General features: G+C 36.6%; 1 protein-coding gene and 1 long non-coding RNA gene across 4 annotated transcripts; both read left to right on the top strand.

The window, feature by feature from the left end:
• The first annotated feature begins 699 nt into the window (after positions 1 to 699).
• Positions 700 to 5,601, top strand: LOC137252536 (uncharacterized). Of its 2 annotated transcripts, XR_010953589.1 has the most exons (5): positions 700 to 1,270; positions 1,320 to 1,492; positions 1,565 to 1,795; positions 4,090 to 4,270; positions 4,341 to 5,601. It is a non-coding gene; the product is annotated as an uncharacterized lncRNA (long non-coding RNA). The 2 variants fall into 2 exon arrangements; XR_010953588.1 differs by having other exon boundaries at positions 700 to 1,492.
• A 1,814-nt stretch (positions 5,602 to 7,415) lies between these two features.
• Positions 7,416 to 12,063, top strand: nudE (Nuclear distribution protein nudE). Of its 2 annotated transcripts, none has more exons than XM_067788417.1 (7): positions 7,416 to 7,561; positions 7,889 to 8,202; positions 8,289 to 8,442; positions 9,063 to 9,336; positions 9,413 to 9,655; positions 10,109 to 10,215; positions 11,460 to 12,063. In XM_067788417.1, exons 2-7 carry the CDS (start codon positions 8,099 to 8,101, stop codon positions 11,901 to 11,903), a joined length of 1,326 nt encoding a protein of 441 aa, XP_067644518.1. In that variant the 5' UTR covers positions 7,416 to 7,561; positions 7,889 to 8,098; the 3' UTR covers positions 11,904 to 12,063. The 2 variants fall into 2 exon arrangements, with proteins under 2 accessions (XP_067644518.1, XP_067644519.1); XM_067788418.1 differs by having other exon boundaries at positions 10,124 to 10,215; positions 11,460 to 12,062.
• Positions 12,064 to 12,269: the final 206 nt, after the last annotated feature.

The raw sequence follows: 12,269 nt of genomic DNA, 5'->3' as shown, positions 1-12,269 counted from the left end.
AGTTGACGTATCCGTATCCATATAAAACAGCTGATCCAACCAACCTTATGGAAATCAATCTAATTGGTGAATGTTGCCATACCAAAGCGCCCCTGCAAAAATCGCGGGTACTCCATACATGCATGTATGGAGTACTCGCTATGGACCAACCGAGTGCTCCAAAATTAACCACAATTCATACAAAAAATATGGTCCAATTAATATTGCAATGTCCTAGGACTGGACCATATACTCCAGCTCCGCATTACATCAGAGTAATCCATGGAGTACCCACAGTCCAATAAACATCGTGTAGTGATTACAATCGTTAAAAACGAACAATGATCGGCTTACAATATGTTCGTGTAGAAACATGAGTTGGCCCATTGCTCCATTACAGTAGAGTATACCCTGCAAAAATTGTTGGATTACGTGTTCCATTTTCTTCATGATGGAGTACTCTAACAATACTCCTTTGCAATGCGTTTGCGGACCACCATCAGCCGATCATTGCTAGTTTTTTAACGACCGTGATCACGACACGAAGACGATCGAACAGAGTTGCCGAAAGTAAAATATTGCATACAAATAACTGCCCTACAAGACGGAGGTAACCAGTTCACCAACACATTCAAAGCTTTTTTCGCTCTCCACTAACACATCGACGTTTCATGCTGTCATCGAAATGACAGTTCATTAATTATTCCGGAAAACATTGAAACGCAAACAAATATAAATTGTTTACAACGAAAAATATCTTGTGCTTTTAGTTGTGACATGTGACGGAAATTAAAAATGTTGTTGCAGAGAACACCTTTTTGCGTTGGCGACCTTCGCCCAAAATAACATTAAGTTAATTTGAGTTGTGACATGTGACGGAAATTAAAGATATTGCTGCAGAGACCATCTTTTTGCGTTGGCGGCCTGCGCCCAAAATAATATTAAGGGTAGCGTTTTACAAGACGGTACACCACCTAATTTAAAAATATAAAATAATAATAAAAACGGAGCTCGAGGCGCGCCTTTTGATTCCACGTTTGATAATTTTTGATAAAAATTGGGTGGTGCACCGTCTTTTAAATCTTTACCATATTAAGTTGTATAGAATCGACGGGATGGCCTACAAGGTTTTATGTCAACTAAATCGCTCCCGATATGGTCGGGCTAGTACCTTAATGGTTCCCGGAACGTACCCGATCTGCATCCGGCAAAGGACCAACAAAGTCGATAACGGGGAGTGTCCTTATCGCTACAACAACAACATTATTTACTTTCTGATTTTCATTCATACGTATGTGCATTTAAAAAATAATAAAAAAAATGTTATATTATTCTAATAGATAGCATCTCCGCCGGGTTGCGATTCAGCTCAGAATATGCCAAAATCAGAGGAAATCTACAAAAACAAGGTACTTTACAACAACATGCTTTGGAATACGGTACCAAACTGGTTGAATGTGTTTCCCTAAAAAAGGGTGGAACTACGCATCTTGGTTTTCCAGTATTTGCTTCGGTAATTTATATTGATTTGTAGTGATTAAAAATTGCAATAGTAGATAATGTAATGTGAATTAAAACTGAATAGGTAGCCGGAGCAAAAAAGGCAACTGATCGGCATGCAACTGTTATTTATGTTGCGGCACCGGGAGCTGCTTCTGCTATCGTAGTAGCATTAGAAGCAGAAATTTCTTTGATTTTTTGCATCACCAAAGGTGTGCCATAACATGATAGGGTTCGCGTTAAGCACGCTCTCTTAAGGCAAAAAAAATCGCGTCTAGTCAGGCCCGATTGTCCAGGAATCATCGCACCAGAAAGGGTAAGTGAATTGGCTACCATATTAAATATATAAGCAAAATGTATGAATTTTTTAGTGATAATTTGTCATGCTTTTGTTGATAATCAACTGAAGAATGCAAATACGACAGAGTTCGAAGTTGATGTGAAAACCAATTAATTTTTTTAATTAGCGTTTGGAGAGAAAAATACATATGTATGTATGCATAGAACTGCATAGAAGGGGAGGAAAAATTAATTATAATCAGTAGATTTGCAAGATTTTTGTCATTTTCCCTGCATCGCAGTTGTCATTACATTGCGTTAAGAGAGGACATCAACACCTTACTACCCACATCCAGTTAAAATTATTGTAAATTTTGCTCTTTTCATCACTGTTTTAAAACGTGGAAAATTATATATCGAGCATTCCATTGAGAATGGTACATTTTAGCAGACTTTCGCATTGCCGGCATTATTAATATTCAATCCCTAGAAGGTTTAATGTAGTCATATCAATAGTTCCCGAGATGGTGGGGTTAGTACCACAATGGTGCTTGTTACCGGTAGATAGATAGATCATTTATTGAGGATTGCACAGTGACTTGCACATCTCCTTCACAGCACCTCATCCTGGCCGACTTCCTTGATGAACCCCAGCAGTGTTCTTTGCTTGAGGGATTAAATGTGGGAATGCTCTGGCCATGGTGAGCCCATAAACTTAGCCCTACGTCTTGAAATTGCGCCGTAATCTAGAAGGATATGGTCCACCGTCTGCTGATCTATCACATCTGTATGTGTTGTTCGATACTATACCCAGCTTTTGCATGTGACTGTTCAGTCTACAGTGTCTTGTAAGAATAGACGTTGGGGTTCTTAGGTAATCTTTTTGAGAGGCCTATTAATGCCCTATATCGAGTTGTGCTGTAACCCCCTAACAGTAACTTAGATTGACTCAGGCCTGACATATTGCGCCAGTGTTCTCTCTTTTCCCTCCCTTCTGCTAGTAAATGCCCCTCAGGGATCTGTTCTAGGTCCAACTCTTTGGAATGCGATGTATGGCGGGGTGCTAGAAATCGACCTTCCCGGAGGCACGGAAATTGTCGGCTATGCAGATGATATTGTCGTAGTAGCAGTGGCCAAGAAACTTGATCTGCTCCAAGCATTATGTAATGACGCCGTGGGAGGAATAAAGGAGTGGTTGACGAACACGGGGCTGGAGATGGCTAGCAATAAGACAGAAGTGGTTCTGATGAGCTCAAAGCGGACTGTGGATGAGTTGGTCCTAACCATAGGAGATTATCAAATAAATTCAAAGCCCTCCTTGAAATATCTAGGAGTAATCATTGACTCAAAACTAACTTTTAGGGAGCACTTCAGGGCGGTGTGGGACAAAGTTTCTAGAGTTAGTGGAACCCTAACGCGAATAATGCCCAACATCGGCGGCCCAAGCGAAGCTACCCGTCAGCTATTATCCAACGTAACCAGCTCTATAATATTATATGCAGCACCAGTATGGCACAGATCTAAAATGGTCCACCAAAAAGATATACTAGCAGCCTACCGCATTACTGCTATACGAATAGCATGTGCTGTTCCGACGACGCGATCCATGTTTTATCCAGGAAAATCCCAGTAGATCTACTTTCAGGTGAAATGGCCGATCTGTATGCCATTGGATTCAGCCGACCATCTGAAGATGCTAAGAAAAGCGCAAGGTCACGAACAATAGTTAGGTGGCGAGAACGGTGGGAAGATTCGAGAAAAGAGCACTAGACCTTCATGCTAGTCCGGAATATAGCGGAATGGTACGAGCGAAAACACGGCAAACTAAATTACCATCTCACACAGATATTGAGCGGGCACGGTGGCTTCAAGGAATATCTAAATAAGCGTGGGATAGAGGAGGATCCTTTCTGTCCAAGCTGTCCGTCCGAATTGGAAAGCGCAGAACATGTAATATTTCACTGTCCTCGTTTTCACGGCGAAGGACTGTCTGTAAACAGAGTTTTTGGAGAGGAACCTTCCATTAGGAATTTAGTTCCACGAATTTGCGGACACATAGATTGTTGGATTGCTGTGAGCAAGATGGCCTTTATAGTAATGACGAAATTGATGATGCATGCCGAAAGGGAGCGCAGAGAAATGCGCATACGAAGTAGTGGCGACTAAATCGCCTTTGAAGTTACTTTACCAGGTCCTGATTCTAGTTATCTGAAATTTCTCTTGTGCCTTTGGAAAGTGCTATGTGTGGAGCCCTATTTATGGAACACTTTTCTGCTTATATTAAAAACTTTTAATCTATTCTTACTGATATGAGTTTCTTTTTCATTCTAGGTAATTTGATTTTGACGATGTGAGGATAGAAATATCCCAAATATTCCAGCTGTGGCTGTAAGAACATAGATTTGCTCAAATTAGAAGAAAACTACACGGTTGAGCACATCCAGTATCTACGTTTATAAAAGGAGGAACACCACACTACTTTCACGGGGATGTAGCCACCGATCACGTTGTTGTAAGAGCTTATTTTAAATATGTTATTCATAAACACTGATTCTAATATTTTGTTTTGGTTTTTACTTTAGAGTCAACCGGTTATGTAAGCGATGTCAACTATGCCTGTAACTTAAGGGCCTTCAAATGTAATAGTTACCGGGGACGCAGCCGTGGGAGTAGTTCACTACGTGGAGATTACACTAATCAACGACTTTCAATATCGGAAGGCTTTCCAGCACCATAACAACACCAACAATAAATTTTGTACAACAGACGTTAACACCACATCAGCAGCCAGCAGCAACAACAAGAATCGCAACAAGTTGAAACTTCTAATCAATTAATGACAAGTGAACCACCAACATATTCGCAATATGCGCATCCATCAACAGCAACATATGTCGCCAACTTTGCAACACAAAATCCAATGCTTCATCCAGCGTCAGCTGCATAAAAAGCCACTGGTACATCGTTATATGTTTCACATATGCAACATATGTATGCGAATGCACTTGAGGTGTGCAATTATAAGTGGTCCATTTGTTTATTCGCCCGAATATCAATATATACCAGGTGAAGATAGCTAACGCCATTCTACTTTATGCATCGTCTAGAGAAGCTAGAACATTTACAATTTAAAAATTGTGGGATTTTCATACAGCTACACCAAGCTTCAACAAATTATTGGACCATGAGATTTCTCATATGCCCAATAGTCAGTATTTAAAATGTAAATTATGCCATTGGGACTAAAGCACATTCAAGTATGAATTTTTGTATACATGCACAACACGCTGAAACAATTGATGTAACAACGAAAAGTCTAGAATTAACTGTTTGTCCATATTGTAATCAAGAACTTGCATCACAATGGTACCTACGCAAACACAGGAACATGAGAAAACAATGGATAAAAGAACATCTTTTTTCGAATGTGGTGAAGAATTTAGAACAAATACAAGTTTACGTGTGCATGTTTATGAAAAGTTTGCTCGTTGTACACTACAAGATCTGAACGGAAATATCCTCAGAGTATGGTTACACCTATGTGGCATCTACAAGTTATTTATAATGACGAAATGAATTACAGTGCTTATTTGGATTGTGGTGATGCTCCTGACATGCTGCGTATATTCCGCTACGTCTGATCTTACTATACCTACCAAACTAATATGACTCTGTAAACTGATAATGAGCAACACCACCACCGCATGAATAGTGTATTTATATAGTTTATGAATATAAAAATGCAAATATGTAAATATTACTAGAATAATAGGACATGATTTTAAATGTAAAAATTATTTTAAACATGCATTATTTATGAATTAAATATTATTTAAACAAAAAGGACGCGTTTCATTCATATAAAAAGCGAATTGACAGAAGGTAACCGATACGGGTAACCGATAGGTCAGTTACCCGTGTTGTTGTTGTTGTATATGTTTTGGTTAGCGATAACGAAAACATAACTGATGAAGTAACTTAAAAATGTAAATAACATCGAGCGAGAAGGAATGTCGAAAACACAATAGGTAAGAGCGAGAGAGTGAGTCACACGTACACTATTTTGAGAGAGCGCATGCGTTACCTTTTTCACGACAGCAATGTAAAAGTCATTAAGACGATAATTGGTGAACAAGTTATTGGTGACGATTAAGTAATCGAATAGGGAACGGGTACCTGTCTTGTAGGGTGATGATAAAATTTTACTATGACAACTTTGATAAAATGCAACCGCGCACTGGTTTAATTATACATACTATAGTATAGAGAAATATTCGTTTCTTTATTCACGCAAATGCTAAATAACATAAGAATATTCGTAGTAAAAAATATAAACATTGTATTGCCCCTCTTCATTTACCTTCATTTTAAATTAAATTCACTCCGATAATTCTTTCCGACATAATTCCTCTTTAGTACTTTGGCATATGATCCTCTGTGGGTGCTCCATGGAGTACTACAGTGAAAGTACTTTGGAAAGTACTCTCACGTATGTACTCTATGGAATACTCACAAACAAAGCGAGAGTGGGATCACCTACTCCTCTCCTAGGACATCGCAATGTTAATTGGGGCACATTTTTTGTATGAATATAGATTAGTTTTGGAATACTCCTATACTCCCAAAGGAGTATTCCTTACATTATTTACGGAGTACTAGCGTTTTTTGAAGGGTAAAGGTAAGTACTCCAGTGGACCACATGATCCAACGATTTTTGCAGGGCCCTATCCATAACCATACAATAGCTAAAGGGCGAATTAATGGTAACTTATAACCATAAAGCCATAACCAGATAAATCAATTGATCGAAACTACCTTATGGAAATAAATGTAATCGATTAATGGTGCCATACCATAACGCTAACTCGATTACATTGACTTCCATAAGGTAGGTTCGATCAGCTGTTTTATCTGGTTATGGCTTTATTGTTATAAGTCACCATTAATACGCCCTTAAAAGCCAAATTAAACTTCCTTAACGCTAACGCCATAGTCGTAACCATAATCGAAATAATGGCACCATTAATCGATTACATTGATTTCCATAAGGTAGGTTGGATTAGCTTTTTTATCTAATTATGGTTTTATGGTTATAAAGTTGCAGACATTGGTGCTTTATCGGTAACCGCATGGGTAACCTTATAACAGGTGACTCGACCAACCTTATGGGAATCAATGCAATCGATTATTGTTGCCGCTAAGGTCGTAACCGTATCGTAGCCAAACAATTGGTTTTTGGTTTACCGTCGTAACGATAAACAGCTGATTACGTTACGGATACGACTACAGCGATATGACATACGGCACCAATGACTCCCGCTTAAGTCACCATTAATTAGCCCTTAACCATATGGTGTTTGGTTTTTCGCTATCCATAACCTAAAAATATTTGTGTTGGTGAATTTATTAACTTTTTGTAGATGTTATTTATTGTTTTGGATACATTGTGACTAAGCGACTTATTATTTGTGGTATATTTTGGTAATTTTGTGCGTTGTTGTTTTTATTGTAGCATGAAATTTTCACAATTTTTAGGTTAAGGCACCAATAATTGACAAGTAAAAATATGGTATGACTATGGCGTTATGAGAATGTCAACTTCGCCAGACCTTCAGCTCCCTTGCAACGCTGGGACATCGAAAGCCAACTGGTGATAACTTTTTTATCCCGTGCTGGCAATGCTGTATTACAGTTTTGGCATTTTGGTGCAAACACAACTTTTAACGAATTTCGACGCAATTTTATTTTGCACTTTAATCAGGGGATAAGCCTTCGGTATTTAAAAAAAAACTATTTGCAAAATGTAAGTAATGTGGAGGGTCTAAAATTTACGTTGAAGTTAGAAAGATTTATCGGGAATTGATGGCTGAAAACCTGTTTTAAAAAAATGAACGATGATTTCATTGGGCATCCAACCGTCGTCATGCGAACTCTTCCGCAGTCGTCGCTTTCGATAGGTCGCTGGCGTCGGTTACGCCAACGTCGACTGCTCTTTGAAAAACAAATGCGGAGAAAAAAGACATTAACGTCAAAAGTTGCTCCTAATCGCAACTAGATAATTAGAGATTTTTTTCTTGTTTTCACACATGTTAACCATTTAATTGTGTATTCTCCCAAAATCTCTCTTCAGAATCCAGTGCACATAATTGCTTTGGCAGAACGGACGTAGCTTTAACAAGTATTTCTTTAACGGAAATTGTGAATAAAAGTGTTACAATTAGTTGAGAGGTGTTGTATGTGTAGCATCAGCGTGCAGATAGTAATCAATAAGCTATAAGAATTTATTTATTTAGGGAGTTCAAGCGAACTTCCTAGAAACATACATTCAGAGCAGCCTGTAATGGCAACTGCACAGCAACTAACAATGGAGTCACCACCAATGTTCAACAGCGTCGAGGATGAATGTCGGTATTGGAAGGAACGAGCAAAACTTTATCACAAAGAGTGAGTTTTAATATATTCTATCAGAGGAGTTCCAATTTGATTGAAAATAATCTATATCTCTACATTCATTATATTTTTTTTTGTAGATGGACAGATGTTAAGCAAGAATACGATGAGTATGTGGAACAGTCGCGTCAGATGGAAGCGGAAATGGATGTTACAATTGATCAAAAACAAAGTATAATCAAAGATCTCAGATTGACACTTTCTTCACTCGAGAAGGAAAATGAATCATTAAAGGTAATTTAATTTAATTATTTCTAGTGAATACTTGCTACGATACTTTTTTGACATAAACATAGATTTGTGATTAAAAGGGTTGCATAGAGTAATTCAAGTGGATGTGTAAAGGTTCAATTTCAATGAGTTAGCAGAGCAATCTACTTTTCAACTTAATTATCAACCTTACCTATGGAGAGTCTCGCTTATTTAACAGTCGAGGCTTCTGGCGACCCCGATTGTTCATGTATTACCTGGTTGAACGTAGCTTGTTCAACTTGGACAAATCAAATCTTTCAGAGATGGTCTGGCCAACAACCTGATGGTGATATTTTCCAGCATGTACCAGATCAGCAATCGGCAACATCTGAGAAAAACAAATCGATTTCACCTACAGGAACTCGACATGTTTTGTATAAGATAAAAACTTTGCAGCAAAGCGCCGTTTTAATGACTATAGTGGATAATATTTACATAGATAAATATACAGCAATGTTCCAAAAAATTTTAGTTAATACAGATGAAAGGGAAGATCCAACCTGTTCAGATTACCACTTTCCTTCGTTTTCCAAAAAAGCATTGTTAACTCCAAACATGTTATCATACTTTTGTTTTAAATATTGCAATTATTAAATTTTCAGCTCAAATTACAGTCTCAAAGCGTTGAGCTTACAAACACGGAGCGACAAATCGAAAGTTTAAGAAATGAGCGAGATTCACTGAAAGTGTACCTGCGTAAATTAGAACAGAAAAATGACGATCTAGAACGCGCTCATCGCATATTAAACGAAAGCATTGTAGATTTTGAAAGAATGTTGGATAAAGCTTATGAAAAGAATGCTATACTAGAAATGGAAGTAGATGAAAAAGAAATTTTACAAGAAAAGCTACAGAGACTCATGGATGAGACAAGAGGTAGAGTTAGCACATGCTTTTTATTTTTTATGTCCATTGAGAATTTAACTTCTCATTTTTATCTTTTAATTTTTAGACTTAAAACAAGAACTGAATGTAAAAACACGTAATCCATTAACTGGCTCGTCTAGTAATTTATCAGAGTCGACGACATCGCTGTCCACTGCTGTAGCAAATGGTGCTATAAATAACAGTGACAATACACATGATACAACAATCAACCCCATTAATACCAGCCTAAATAATACCAGCCTTACAAATAATTTAAACAATAGCCCTACAGTTATATCAAATTATGGTGAACAGCATACATTGAAAAGTAAGGTTTTAGGCTTATTACGTTCGAGAAAATGTGGCATAAAATTTATAAAATTTAAGGCAAAGTCTAAAAAATTTAAGAAACCGAAAATACATTCTTAGCAAAACTCGTTTAACGCCCATTCACACAAACAAATGCGACTACTTTTAAGTATTATACTCTTATTTGACAATGTTTTAAGAAATTAAAAAATTAATGAATGTATTGTAAAATATGCATAAGAATAAAATTGACTGGACCATTATACCTGTTTGAAAATTTGATTAAAAAAAAAAAATTTTATGCTCAATGTACAGCAGAGATTATTTTGCACTGCAAGTTTAGTATTACATACTTTGAAAGTAGTTGTGTTTGTGTGTGCGTGTCGTAGACTTTAACTTAAAATTTATAAATATACGTATTTGTATGTAGAATTGTATCGTCTTTGGATATGTATCAATAACTGAAATTTAGAAAAACCATTTTCAGATTCCAGCAATTTACTTAATGGCAATGCAATGACGCCGAGCTCTCGTACAACTGCACTCAATATAGTTGCTGATATGCTACGTAAATTGAATGTAAGTTTAAAATATATGTAAAATTATTTCAAGGATTTTTTTTGTAAAAAGGGACATTCCATGGCAAATAGATTAATGGTTATAATAATTCTTAGACTGGATGAATTATGCTCTTAACTCTTCTTCCATCCTATATAAGAATTTCAGGCCGTGAAAACAAAAGTAGGAAAAGCGTTTAGTTTCAAATGACTAACAACGTTGCAAATTATATTGGTAGTCAACACTTACTGAAACCCTTGAGAATTTGGTTTATGTTGTTTATCGGGGATATACTTTCGAGAATAATAAAGCCGAAATTCTAAATTTTGCCTCACGAAAATACATTTTTGCTGATAAGCTTTCAATGGGAGAAACACCTTCCGGGTTCTTACTAAATCCATGTAATATCCACATATAACTGCTTCCCACGACAATGGGTTAAAAAAAAAAAACACTACTACAATACTGCTACAACAACAACAACAATGGGTTCAATGTCCTGTAGCCACTCGGAAAATTTAATTAGATTTAAAATCGTTTTGGAGTAGCAGAATTTTAAAATTTCGAAAAATTTATTCGAATTTGTGCTTGGAACTTAGGTTTTCGAAACTTACAAAAGGTCCAAAATGCGATACTTTAGTTGTAAGTAAGCGCACCTTCCTTAACTAATGAATACAGCAAACGTATTTTAGATATATATCTTTCGTTTTTTTGCTTCCCAATCGTTACCATAGACACGATCGGATATCAAAAAGCAATAATCAAATTCAGTGGTCACTTATATAGATTTCGATCACGGATTGTATAATACGTTGCTGACCCGGTTTTTCTAGTAACTCAAAATTGTTATAATCTTCTGTATTGGTTTTGGCAAGCCGCCGTGGTAAGATAATTTTGATCATAATTCATCCAAATAAGAAGTGCTCGATTGCAGATATTGTTTGATTTATTTGAAATGCCCCCATATACTCAATATTTTATTAGTTGTAATCTAAAAAATTTACTTATTGTAGCCTATTACTTGTTTGTAATACTTAACATATATGTTGTTTGTGCAAGTGTACTTTGTGCCTAATTATTACTAACAGTTTATACGTGCGTCTTAGAATTAACTGGATGCTAGCTATTTTCATCTAATATGCCTTTCTAATCACTGCACACATTTTAAAATTACTTACCTACATGTAAATTCACATACTTTTACGTATGCATACCAAAGAAAAATGGCAATGCGGCATCATTTGTGTATCTGTGTTCTCTTCCAGTTGGATAAGGCACTTTTATGTCCACAATGTGAAAGATTTCGTTGTATCTGTGATCGTTCATCGATTTTTGTAGCTGCCGATAGTACAAGCACCACAACACGTGCCTCCACACCTTCGACTGGTGGTGGTGGCAACGTAGGCCGCCTTAGACGGAGTTTTACAAATACTTTTGGCAGTAATAATTCCGTTGATACAAATCTAACACCATCCTCCACCTCCACCAGCACCTCTTATGCCGATTACGAACCAGATGAATCTGATGTGATTTTACGACGTAGTACAACAAGTCGTAGTAATACGAGTTTAAATTTTGGTACAAATATATTTAAACGATTTGCAGATCGTATGAGTGGTGGAAATGGGAATGGCCATTTCCTTAACTCAAATAAAAAACCACAACGTACAACAAATACCCATATTTTGAAAGCGAATGATTTAGAATAAGATCATCATTATATTTACGTAAAAAATGTGTATTATTTATTTATTTTTTGCTCTATTTTTTGTGGCCTATTTTAAATTTACTTTGTTTATAATGGCGTATTCGATTTGCATTTAATGTTTTTGTTTTGGTTTAATAAAAATTTTATATTAATTTTTGTAATATTAATAACATAGTCATACTCATTTCTTCATCAAGTTTTGGTCAAATGTAATTGAAGAATTGGCAATTGAAGTGAGGATCGTGCTAAGTTGGAGGTGGTGGATTATCCTTCATTTTGTTGTAAAATGCATATTTTGGTGCGGTGTGACGCTGCTCGTAAAACATCTTCAATGGACATTTTCTGCTGTATAGACCACCCAGCGATG

Source organism: Eurosta solidaginis, chromosome 5, assembly GCF_040869045.1.
Source record: "Eurosta solidaginis isolate ZX-2024a chromosome 5, ASM4086904v1, whole genome shotgun sequence".
Taxonomy (NCBI): domain Eukaryota; kingdom Metazoa; phylum Arthropoda; class Insecta; order Diptera; family Tephritidae; genus Eurosta; species Eurosta solidaginis.
The sequence above is the reverse complement of the archived record's forward strand: the minus strand, read 5'-3'. Positions and strand labels throughout refer to the sequence as shown.

Coding starts and splice junctions, on each gene's coding strand:
- nudE (XM_067788417.1), top strand. CDS start 8,099: ATGGCAACTGCACAGCAACTAACAATGGAGTCACCACCAATGTTCAAC. Junction 9,337..9,412: donor ACTCATGGATGAGACAAGAG/GTAGAGTTAGCA, acceptor TTTAATTTTTAG/ACTTAAAACAAGAACTGAAT. Junction 9,656..10,108: donor TGAACAGCATACATTGAAAA/GTAAGGTTTTAG, acceptor ACTGAAATTTAG/AAAAACCATTTTCAGATTCC.